The sequence below is a fragment of the Chaetura pelagica genome, unplaced genomic scaffold (genome assembly GCF_000747805.2).
Source record: "Chaetura pelagica isolate M959 unplaced genomic scaffold, ChaPel_1.0 scaffold323, whole genome shotgun sequence".
NCBI lineage: Eukaryota > Metazoa > Chordata > Aves > Apodiformes > Apodidae > Chaetura > Chaetura pelagica.
The window spans coordinates 878,627-890,863 of record NW_009952640.1 but is presented as its reverse complement, the minus strand read 5'-3'; the positions used below and the strand labels follow the sequence as shown (position 1 = coordinate 890,863).

At 42.5% G+C, this 12,237-nt stretch overlaps 1 protein-coding gene across 1 annotated transcript in view; it reads left to right on the top strand.

Annotated features, from left to right (window-relative positions):
• Positions 1-269: 269 nt before the first annotated feature.
• DHRS12 (dehydrogenase/reductase (SDR family) member 12) overlaps positions 270-12,237 on the top strand; it is a gene marked incomplete at its 5' end in the record, with an annotated part of 41,179 nt that continues 29,211 nt past the window's right edge. Inside the window, one exon of the mRNA XM_009993750.1 lies at positions 270-379. Coding sequence (XP_009992052.1) covers positions 270-379 — 110 coding nt within the window. The remainder of the gene's footprint in view (positions 380-12,237) is intronic.

Below are 12,237 nucleotides of genomic sequence, written 5' to 3'. Positions count from 1 at the left end.
TCCCTACATAATCTGTTCTCTTGCCTTTCTATCCTTACCATTGGCAAGTTTTTTCAATACCTGGTCTAAATCTCACTGGTAAATAAACTGGTGGGCAAAAATGCATTATTTTCCATTTGGATCTGCCTCATTTGTGGCTCCTCAGCTTTCTCTGGCATTATTTTCCCACACCCAATTTTAATTTGGTCCAAAGGCTGGCAGTGGCTAGAAGTTGTTCAGACTTTCCACACCCAATTCACTTACTCCTTTTTCTCCTCCAATGCTTCCAGGTGACTCTCCTGCTGTACGACTCAACCAGGATGAGGCAGCTGCTTTCCAAGTCTGTTGTGATTGATGATGATGACGATGATGAATATCCCTGGAGGCAGAATGCTCACAAGTACTACATCCATCTAACCCTCAGCCTTTTCCTCTTTCTCTGGTTCATTCTTGGGAACTACTGGGTTTTTTCTGTGTACCTGCCAAATTTCATCCCACCTTTCCATCAGCCTCAGGATTACTGTGACAAAACTCTGTACATTTTTGCTGTTGGTGTTCTCATTATTAGCCATACTGTTCTCTTTCTCCTTATCTTCTGTAGCTGCTGCATATATTGTTTTTCCAGGCAAAGATACTCTTCTGAGGAAGACTAAATGCCACATAAATAGAGCCCCAGATGTTTGGGAAAGAATGTACAACAAAGAGCAAGCAATAATTCACCCTTGTGTACATCTTTGTTGTACTATATACATGTATGATAGCAGTCAAGTGCAAAAGGAAATTGTAAAACAGTGCCATCTGGAAACAGCTAAGCTGGAATACAGCACAGACAATGTAAAATTGCTGCTACAGATGCCAGGGTGCACTTTTGCTAACTACTGCATTCCTGTTTTAACTCTCAGATATTCTGTCTGGAGTAAGCTCTTGCAGATGACAAACTCTTCTGAAACCAAGTCCCCTTATGTTGTTTCAGCATAGTAAATCTTTGCCTACAAAAGTAGCCATGTTGCACTTTTCACCGGTGTCTGAACATCTCTGTAGCTTTGCTGAGGCATGTCACTGTCCCTGCATTACAGGTGAGGGAGCTGAGACAAAGAGATAAAGGGCTGTATTCAGATGGCCTTGCATGACACATGGACTTTGACAGTCACTTAGATGCCCCCCATAACGCTACTCAGGCCATTGTTGGATCAGCCAGGAAGCAGATATGATAGCAATATGAGCGTGTATAAAAGGCAGCCTGAACATGGCCCCTAGGTCTCTTCTGAACTTGGATTAGAAAGCATCTATCTCTAACTTTGGTGCTAAAACAGACAGTTTGAATATATCCATATATATCAAATACATCCAAACTGAAGCAAGACCACTTTGCAAGTCTGGCAGAACAAGAAACTGAGCTACTGAGTTTCAGATCAGTGCTTTAACCAGAGCTCAGCATTCCCCAATCTGGGGAGACTCCACTTTTTGTGGAACAGTCATCTGTCAATACAACATGAACACAAAGATGGTTGCCAAATCATTGTAATAAAATTCATAGAAGTGATCATGTTATGTTGGTACTTGTAATATAAAATATGATAATAAGACATGGGCAAGGATCTGAGAATTTCCGGAGGACATGTTCACTGCAGCAGTTCTCTGGTTGTGATGTGAATGTACGTTTGATTTGTTCACCTTGGTGCTGTACATATGGAAGTCTGTACTTAATGGAGAGATGTCATGCAACAGCTTTTAAGTCAACAGCAGTGTCAGCTTTAAAAGCACCAGCATGCACAGAGACAATTGTTTTGTGACATGTAGTGGAACAAGTCCATAACTGGTCCTCGTAGATTGTTTTTTTTTCATGTGTTGATGAATGCAGTGTAAAAGTGCTCCTTCTGCTTTTGCTCTGATGGACTTCTGTTAATATGGTTAAAATGGAGGGGCTCCCCTCTATACAAGCATGAGGGTGGCCCCAGGCACAGGAAGAGGATGTGTGTCTTGGGTATTTTTCCTGTTAAAATCTCCACAGCTGAAACCTGTGTTTTGGAAGCAGAAAGAATTATACTATGACTGTGGGTGAGATCTGTAAAAGAACCTCAACAATACGAACAGCTCTGCACAACCATCCTTCCTGAGACTGAAGCTGAACACAGTGTAACATCTGTGGGAACCACCTGTCTTCAACCATTAACATTTATTGCAGGGGCTACTCTATGGATAACTGAGGGTACATTTGGTCGGCAGGGATTTTAATTCAGGCCTTGGCTTTTAGAACTTTTTCTTTAAAAAACCCCACAACCCTAATATTAGAAAGAAGGTATGATAAAGGGTGAAAGAATCTGATGAGAGGACAGTATCAGTGTAGCACTCCTCTGCTCTGCAGCCCCTACTCAGGAGAAGTCATAGTCAGGCTGTCCTCACTCAGAAATCCATAGAATGGGAATTACTAATACTGCTGGCTGACTTAGGCCATGCATAGTAGTAATGTAGGGATGTATGATTAATGGAAATCTGTTCTTTTATTCGTGGGCCTCAGGTTGTGTCTGGGAGAAATCACAGGCTGTGCTTTCCCATGAGCTGCTCCACTCGATGCTTTCCACTGCCTCTCCAAAGGTACCACACATTTCTGAAGCATAACTCCTGCTAATGGTGGAATGCTAGAATTCCTCCTTCCCAACCTGAATACTTCATTGGCTCAGCACTTGGGCTCCTGAATTTCAATGCTCAATTCTGAACTCATCTAAGTGATTTTACCTTCCGTGGAGAGCATCCTTCATTCCTTAGGATGCAGAAGTATTTAAGAAATTGCGTATCAGCGGGGGTAACTCCATCCATCACTTTAATGCAACAAAACAGCTGCTTATCATTACAAATGAACTTTACCCTAAAGCTTGGAACAGGTATAAGAAAGAAAATTATACTCAGCTGATAGAGCACAAGAAATTTAACTATAAAGTAGTGACACACTCCATCTATTGACTCCCATACAAATTTACCCTGTCCTTGCAAAATGCCACTAGAATCATTCTTGATCATAAAGAATGAAGGGCTCATACTCCTCATGAAGTTTGAATTGTTTCCCATGTCACTGTGCATCCAGTGACCTTGCAGCAAGTGATGATGTGTGTGAGCAAATATCTGAGGTGAATTTAATTCAGCCTGGAGCAGAAGAGAAGTGAAGTCATGCTGCCTTGCATTTTTTTGCCTGTGTGAGCCTAGTTACAGCAGCTCAGCAGATGTGCAATGATTTATCAAACTCCAGCCACACAGCAGTAAGCCTGAGGCCTGTCTCCCATTAACAAGAGGCCAAGAGTGACTGATTCCCTACAGGCTATCACAGCGGGTTGATTCTTTAGGTATGAAAATCCAGTGCATTCATTGGTATCTTGGGAAAGTGCTGTGAAATCACAGCACTAGTGTTCAGTACCTGGCTGGCACAGATGCAGAATGACAGAGGAGATATTAATGGAGAAAAAGGCACTTGTGAGATACTTCGAAGTTGCACAGAGTGTACAAAAAGCTTCCTTAGGATTGGGAGAGGAAAATTCTGAATTGATAGTATTTACCTTTACTTCTGTACATCAATAATCTATGGCACATGCAAGCATGAACATCAACGCCTCCCAGATTACTGAAGCCATTGATTCTGTATCCAGAGAGATAGGAGCTTGCCTTCTGCACTTTCACTGCTGCTGCCTGCTTCATCAGGCTGGAATCATGCAGGTGTGGAGCAGGGACATCTGGTTTTGGGCATGTGATTAAATACAACTGAGTTAGTGACTTCCTGAGTTACCACTCTTCTCCTGACCCACCACCAGCCAGCAGCAGTTTCTCTTGGGTTGCTCCAATGGCTAAATAAAACACTCAGCTCATGCCCAAATGAAAGTCATTTTGTCTAAGGCACTTTATCTCACTTTGGGGTAAGCTATGAATATGTGCATGGTCCACAGCAACTTAACTTGCAAGCAGTAACTTTTTTAACTGCCACAAACTGATCATGTCTCGGATACATGCTCAGTCCCTGGAGGAGTAGGTATAATTCCTCAACAAACAGCTGTGGGGGAATTAAGTCATTACAGCCCAAAGGTTGTAGGACTGAAAACAATCTATACTGTAGTATGAAAATGTTCAATATTTTGCCACTAGCCTGAAATTACAAATTGAAATTTTTTCTTTTTACAGTAATATCTGGAAACTGGACAAAATATACCCTTAAACTAATTATTATGAACTCAGAAATGTGTTGACTACAAGGCAGGAAACCAGCTGTAACCATTCCAGTCAAATAATCTCCCCTTGTTTAGAAAGCAAGGTCTATCTCTAGCTTTTAAAGGAAAAAAAATGTGCATTATTTCAATGGATTAGATAGTCTGCTCACTGCTAGTTGTGAACACTACAGAAATTCAACAATATAAAGGCAGAAAGACATTTATGCATGCACACACAAACTGTAGACATGTACATCTGAGAAATGCGATGGCAGCAGCCATGAAATAAATCCCACTTATTACAGTTTATCACCTGCAGTCTATTTATCCTTCCACTGCTCTACCTTCTTTAGCTATCGGTATAATATTGCAAAGCTTCAAGGAGCAGATTCCCACAGATACTTTAAAAGCTGCAGCCAGACAGCCAAGTGTTTTGTTCCTTCATTCCAAGTGTTGAACACTGACAGCTCCTACCTGCTGACCCAAAGAAGAGAGGAATATGAGCATCAAACATATCACAGACCTTATCTCCTCAGAAGCAGAAACAGGAACACTGTGCTTTGGAAGAGAAGTAGATCTCTTTCACACAGTACTTGCTCTGATCTTTATGAGGTCCTAGAAATCAGACTTAAAAACTACAAGGTGACTGCAGAAAAAAATAATGAAGCCAATATATACTAGGTTATGTAAAAAACTGTTTTGATTGTCTCAGGTCCTGAAATGTGAGCAGTTGGTGTAAATGAGCCTAAATGCTTTGACTTTACACATCAAGGGCTACAACGATTAAACCAGTGATAACTTGCATACATTGTACAACACTCTAAACCAGTTCAGTTTCTGCATGTTATCTTGAATCTTATCTAGGATTATTCATCTTCCCCAGATTCTAGTTGATGCAGACTTCGCATCATGATGAAGGCCCATGTATCTCCCACATATAATATAGAAAGGATTGTTACATCAGGACTGCAATTTGAAATTATTGCTTCTTGGCTTATATTTCTTGATGTTCCTGTTCACTACTGGAGTACATGAAAGTCCCACAGGTGCTAGCCACAAAAGGAAATAGTAACCATTTTTACAAAGTGTAATATTTGAGGGAAAATAAAAAAGGCTGACAAGTACAATCTGATACTGCATAGTACAAGAAAACAAAGTACAAGAAAGCTGCAATAAAGAATGTTGTAAGGCAAAAACAGGTTTCTGAGAAAATTGTACGAAGTTCTGAAAAATCAAATCTAAATCTTTGTAACAGTGAGTTTCTAGCAAAACGTCTCATTTGAATAAAAATGCAGGGGAAAAGATATTGACCAGTGTAAGTACATAAGCCTATGTGACTGGAGTTTAAAAATTAAGGCACATTACATGTAACAGTCATGCTAATTAAAATCAACTCTGCCACAATTTCACTGAGATGAATAGGTATAACAGAGACTGGTTTCACCCATAGATTTGATCTAAGCCCTACTGAGTCTTCTGTGTGATCATTAACACTCAAGCAAAGGAGGAATCTGTGCTACCTCTCCCCATACTGCAGTGTAACAGCTCAAAAGTGAGAGATGCCCTGAGATGCAAAATGTGGCCCTGTAAGCCAACATGCATGAAAGCTTTTTTTAACAAGGTCCTCTTGATTTCCATGTGATTTAGGTACCTGCATACCTTATGGATTTGATTGTCAGTCCTTTGGAAAAAATATTTAGTTGTTCAGTATCAAGATGAAATCAGCACATAGGATGCAAATGGGAGAGGAAAAAAAGCACCAGGCACAGTTATTCACAAGTTGCATCCCATGTACTCATTTTATCTTGATACTGAAAGGCTAAAGTAAGCAATGTTAATAAAAAGGGTTTGCTTTTTGTATTGCTGTTCTACTTCTGCAATGCTATTGCACAGATTCTATTTGTTTTCAGAAGTTCGCAGAAAAGTTGCTTCATTATTTTAAATGGACCTTTTTAAAAAAAAAAAATTGCTGAATGGTGACATAAGACTTTTAATAAACAAGTCTGGTGGTTATTTGCAGTGGAGGGTTTGGCTCCATTAGCTTTACATGGGGAAATTTTACATATCTCTGTGATTTCTATTACCACAAGATGTGAGTTGCTGATGGGCACAAAATTTCAGTCCATTCCTTTGGCCTTTGCACACAATATATGGCAATCATTTAAACTGAGATGTGTCTATTGCCCTGCTTGTAGATACATCTTGGTGGATACATACTCCTGGAGAAGATCTGCAACTTTTTGGTAACAAATGTGTTGAAATAATCAACCCTAATGAGCTATGAGTTTTCCAGAAGACTAAGAAAAATAAAAAACAAAGTGTAGCAGAACTCACCTGAATTGACAAGCCCATGAGCATCCCTGTCCATGAGGTGGTAGGAAGAACAGTAGAACCCACTAGAAGAGTAGTAAGGAGAGAAACAGGTAGCTGAAGAAAGTATTAGTAAAGATACAGCAACATACATGTATGCATGTTTGTATGTTGATTACTGTAAGGACACCAAGATCATTCTTCAGTCATGGGAATCATAAAATTGGTGCTGTAGTGACACCAAAATTTATTTTTTAAGATTAAAATAAACTATACATTTTCTATGATTTTTAAACATTATATACTAAAGCATGCATACACTATTTGATATATAGGAGATTAAATTGGTTAGCAGCAGGTTTAGCGGCTGTTCCCAGTCCATTCTCTTCATGTTGGGAGGACACTCAGCAGTTCCTCTCCTTGTGCCTGGCCCTAGGAGGCCCCACAGGCTCTCAGGAACCGGGGCTCGCAAAAGTCAATGGAGCAAACCTGTACTTCTGAGAAGGCAAAGTTAGAGATTCCTTGAGTGAGGAGTGATTGAGCTGAGCTGATGACATACTGCCACATTTGTTTATTGAGAACAAAAGGCTATTTGGTCTGGGGAAAGCCTGACTGTTCATTGGAAACACTGCTGATGACAGCAGCTGGCAAACTTCGCAATGACTTGGGTATAAGAGCACACAACAAAGAAACACCCTACTGTTCATAAAAACACTCTACATGCCAGAACTTTCAACCCTCCCTGGGTTCAGGATGAGCAGCTTTTGCTTCTCTCGCCTTGCTAACAGCATAAGCACTTCAGACATGTCCCTGCAACCTCAGGGCCTGGATGTTCCTCTTTGACCACTCACCAAACTCTCTGCTTCAAACAGGCAAAAGGAAGAGTGCTGACTGCCTCTCCCTAGGCTGCTGACAGCTCTTAATTGATACTACACACACTGGGGAAGCACTGGTTTCTAAATCTGGAGTTTTCAAGTGTTCTACACCCAGAGCTGAGGCCAGCATGGCAAATGCAGGGTTGAGAGTGGCTCCCACCACAACACTTGGCTTCCACATGGTTGCCACTTCTTTTGAAAACCTGGCCCCAATTACAGATGCCAAGCTTTTCTACTAATCTAGCCCTTAAAGCATGCTCCTGTTCCCATCACAATCAGTGGTGATGTTCTGATTGATTTAATGGGAGCAGGCACAGAGACTTAATTAGAAAATTGGTAACTGCAAAGAAAGTAGAGAATGTATAACAGCCTGCCAGATCTCTAGTGGGAAGCAACTAAAAAAGTCAGCTGTCCTTCAGATATTTTAGCCTCTCTCTCTCAAAAAAAAAATAATAAAAAAAAATAAAAAGAGATTGGCAAGATGGCCTTGAAGCTGCTTTTAAACTTCTTGTATAATATATAATTGCTTTTCAGCTCTTGAGTAATCTATCTACCTCTTACATCTGTCCCCTGGGAAGAAAATGTGAAACATGCTGAAACACAGCAATCAGTATTTTCAACTTTTCTTTTGTGTTGGGAGGCAATTAAAACTTTGCTTAAAACCCCTTGCTCTTTGACAGGAACTAAGACGGATCAAGTCTAAGGTGTGTTTGTCGTATTACTGCAGCTGGGGGCCAGAGAGGTATTTTTCACCAGCTCTTTTGCTTTAAGTAAATACTGAGATCCTCAATTAATTACTATATGGAAAATCCTGGTACCTGGAGACTCAGAGTCACCACACTCCAGCATCTGTGTTTGCTTTGAGGAATATACCTACATTTGTGGCAGACCTGCTATTTCTACATTGGCAAATGCAACTGCCTGAATGCAGTTCAGTGCCAGGCCAAGTGTTAACCGTGGTACAGTCTCAACCATAGTGCTTGGGAATTAATTACCCCTTGAGCAAACTATCCACCCTGACAATGTTTGAGCTTGTTTTGGACAGAAGGATCTGTTTAATACTTAAGGAGAGCCTGGGCATCCAAAGTTGTTTGCCTAGTATGGGCAATAATAGGATCAGGATCTGGGAATATGCTATGAGTTGTTTGATAGTGTAGATACACCAGAAGTGTTGTAGTCCCCAAGGGGAACAGTTAACTTGGGTATGTTTTGTCAGGATTAAGCACTGGGTTGTGTTTAGCCAGGGTGAAACCATTTTGTTTTGTGCTCAAGTGAGGGAAATGCCAGGAGCTCAACAGACTTGTGGCTCTCTTGATCACTTCGCTTCCAGTGCAGGAACCAGGCTACACGTATGTAACAGTTTCTGGTTATGACAACTATCTGAGGTGTTGGCTGCCAATCTATGAGAAGAATTCCTTGTCTGAAAATTTCCTCACATTCAGAGCAGTGTCCTATTGGAGTTTAATGCTAAGCAAGTAGCAACAATGAAAGAAGCCAGAACTTGTAACTTTCCAAACTTCCAAAGCTCCAGAATGGATTCTAATTCAGCTAACCAGGTGTGTCAACCTAAAATTCAGTACAAAATCCACCATGCAGCCACAACTCTTGCTGTGAGCAGAAATTTTGCTCGTGAGAGTACTGCAAAACTGGACCTTCCTTAGCACCAGCCAACTCTAAGCAAAACTATTGTTACCCTTCTCCTGCACACAACACTGCCTGCAGACACGCTGCCTGATCTCTGTGAGGGCTGGGTTAGCAGAGAGTGCTCATACAATCTCAGTGGCCTCCTGCTTCTCAAATAATACAAAAGCAAAACATCACAGGGGGTGAAATGAGGTAGCAGAAATATTTAGGTGTTGGGATAGCGTGCAGAGCTTGCTTCTGATGTGAAGCTGTTCAGACAGAGAGAGATTTCATGGCTGAAATATTTATTCATGGATGTGTCAACACTGTGCTGTGAGGATGCCTTTCTGGGTACAATCTTAGGCCCCTGGTAAGGCAAAAGCAAGTGTTTCTAAGCAGAAATCTCTCAGCTTAGTGTATTCAGGGATTGTTGCACTCCAGCAAGAGAATGTTGCGTGTGTGCCAGGGTGACACTGGCTCCCAACTCTACACTAAAATGTATTCCTAACAATCTTACCTTCTCTAATGTTACAAGGAGTAATACGCTGCAACTGCCCATTACTCCTTAAACACCAAAATATTATGAACTGCTCTCATTGTCTGGCTGCAAGAATACATTTTTGTTTGATTCATGGACAGCTTCTGCCATGCATACTCACATTGGCTAGTACCTCAGGGCTGCACCATCCAGCCTTTTTTTGTTTTCTTTGGAGTTGGCTAATGTTTTCCAAACCGAAACCATATTTTCTGCAAAGAACTCAGCTAATTCTGTGGAGTAAGTGACCTTGAAACATTATTGTTCTCGCAACAGCACACTGAGATGCACCGAGGGTTACAAGGTCCAAGGTGAAAGAGACATTCTCTAACCACCATAAAAATGCTGGGCAGCACTGCAGTTTTCTGCCTGGATATTCAAAACAGCAGGCATGCCCAAATAATTCTCTGGTTTTCCCCTGCTGTGTGTTTTCTCTGAGCCAGGGGTTTGAGGAGAGCAACCAGGCAGACTTGTACAGGCTGTGAGGGAAAGGGAGAAGCCAAAGGGCTAGCAGGCCAAGGGATTGAAAGTAGGAATAGGGGACATTATTCCAGCCTGTATGCAGGACTCACATAACCCTAACTTCTGCCTTGTTCACATTGAGTGTGATTATCTAACATCATTAAAGCAATCTAAGCTGTACATTTTTGGTTGCTAATTGCACATTGTAGGTGATTATCACAAATCTATTTCCATGTAGCTCACAATTACATACTTACAGACATCATAGTATGTATATGTAGCTCAGGCTGCCACTCATTCTCCATTACAGGATTCCTCCACTCTCACTATTGCCCAGCTGTTCCTTCCTAGGCCAGAAGTATCCATTTTGAGCATCAGAATCAGGATGAACTGCTCAGGAACACTTCAGTCAAAAACTCCTAGCCATTTCCAAGAACAAGACAGGTTAAAACTGACTGAAGCTGCTGGTTTTAAATAAATTCTTTCAACTGTTTTAGTAAGAACAAGCATTTTCAGATTTCATGCAAAGGTAGAACATTTAGCTTGATGGTTGCTGGAGGGAAGAAAGTATCACTGTGAAAATATGTCTTTCTGCCCTCTGAAAACTTGTTTTTCACACACAATACCTAGCACAGACAGTGTTGAATTCAAAAGTTTAAACTTCCAGGTGGGATGTACCTTTTGTGTCAGCCTAATAGTCACACAATGTGCTGAAAACATGGAAGACTTCAGTACAGGGCCTCTGCCAGAGTGATGAGGTTTAGAAAATGAAGTACTAGGCTATCATACAGGGTCAAAAAAGAATAGTCATTCCTCCCCTAACTCTGCTATTGAAACCAAGTAACTTAAGCTCTTGAAAACTCAGGGTTCCCAAAGTAGCTTCTCTACGCATGGCCCTGCACACCACAGAATTAATGAATTCACCTAATTTGCACAATTAACTTTGTAAGCACATAGTCCCTTCAATGTACTTAAAACCATACCTATAATGAAAACTGCCTATGGCTAACATGGGCTGTCCAGATGTGCAACTCCCAAGTGATTCTCTTGGGCTTCATAGCTCTAACACACACTCCAGAGGATCTGAAAACACGTTTCAAATTTCACTTCCTCTATTGCAATGGTCATTTGTGTAACCTGCCAGTAGACTTTACCCTATTAGTAGGAGCTGAGAATTTCAAGCATTTATTTGTTACATAAAATGCTGCTTGGTGTGGCACGTGGTTGGTTGTGTTTCTGCACAAGTGTCCCTTGTCAGCTTTCCACAACAGAGGATGCAGGCCCAGGTCCTGTAGCTCTGCTCCCCATTCCCAAAACATGATTCCCCATTTCCAGCACCAATTTGGCTGACAGTAGCACTTGCCCCAAGCAGGTGCCCTGGAAAACTCTCCTCCCTTCCTCTGCCGTTGCCTTCAACAGACACAGCAGTCTCCAGCAACATAGGGACTAACTGCAGCTCTCAACAAAATGCCTGGCTGGCTAGAGAACCATGGTTGGGTGGCTTAAACCATAGAAAGGCTTGGGTTGGAAGGGACCTTAAAGATAATCTAGTTCTAATCCACCTGCACAGGCAGGGACACCTCCCACTAGACAGGGTTGCTCAAAGCCCCATCCAACCTGCCCTTGAACACTTCCCAGGGAGGGGGCATCCTCTGGGCAACCTGTTCCAGTGTCTCACCACCCTCACACTAGAGAATTTCTTCTCAATGCCTAACCTACATCTCCCCTCTTCCAGTTTCAACCCATTACCCCCTGTCCTCTCACAACACGCCACTGCAAAAAGCCCCTCCCCAGCTTTCCTGTAGCCCCTTCAGGTACTGGGAGGCTGCTATAAGGTCTCCCTGGAGCCTGCACTTCTCCAGGCTGAACTCTCTCAGCCTGTCTTCTAGCAGAGGTGCTCCAGCCCCCTGGGCTTCTCCCTGGCCCTCCTCTGGCCTCGCTCCAAGAGCTCCATGTCCTTCCTGTGCTGGGGCATCCAAAGCGGGACACAGCCCTTCAGGTGGGGCTCCCAGGGCTGGACAACGAGCAGCCCTGGCTCATGAAGAAGTGAGGAAAAGGGAAGGCAGAAGAAAAAAGAAACCCCACAAGCGGCTGCGAGGGCGGAGGGGGAAATAACTTCCCTCACACACCCGCACACGGCAGCCGCGGTGTCCGGCCCGTGATGGCGGGCAGGGCCGGGCCGGGCCGGGCTGCCCCGCGGCCCTCACCTACCGGCGGGGAGGGAGGGCAGGGCCCGGCCGGGCGCCTTATGTAAGGGCAGAGG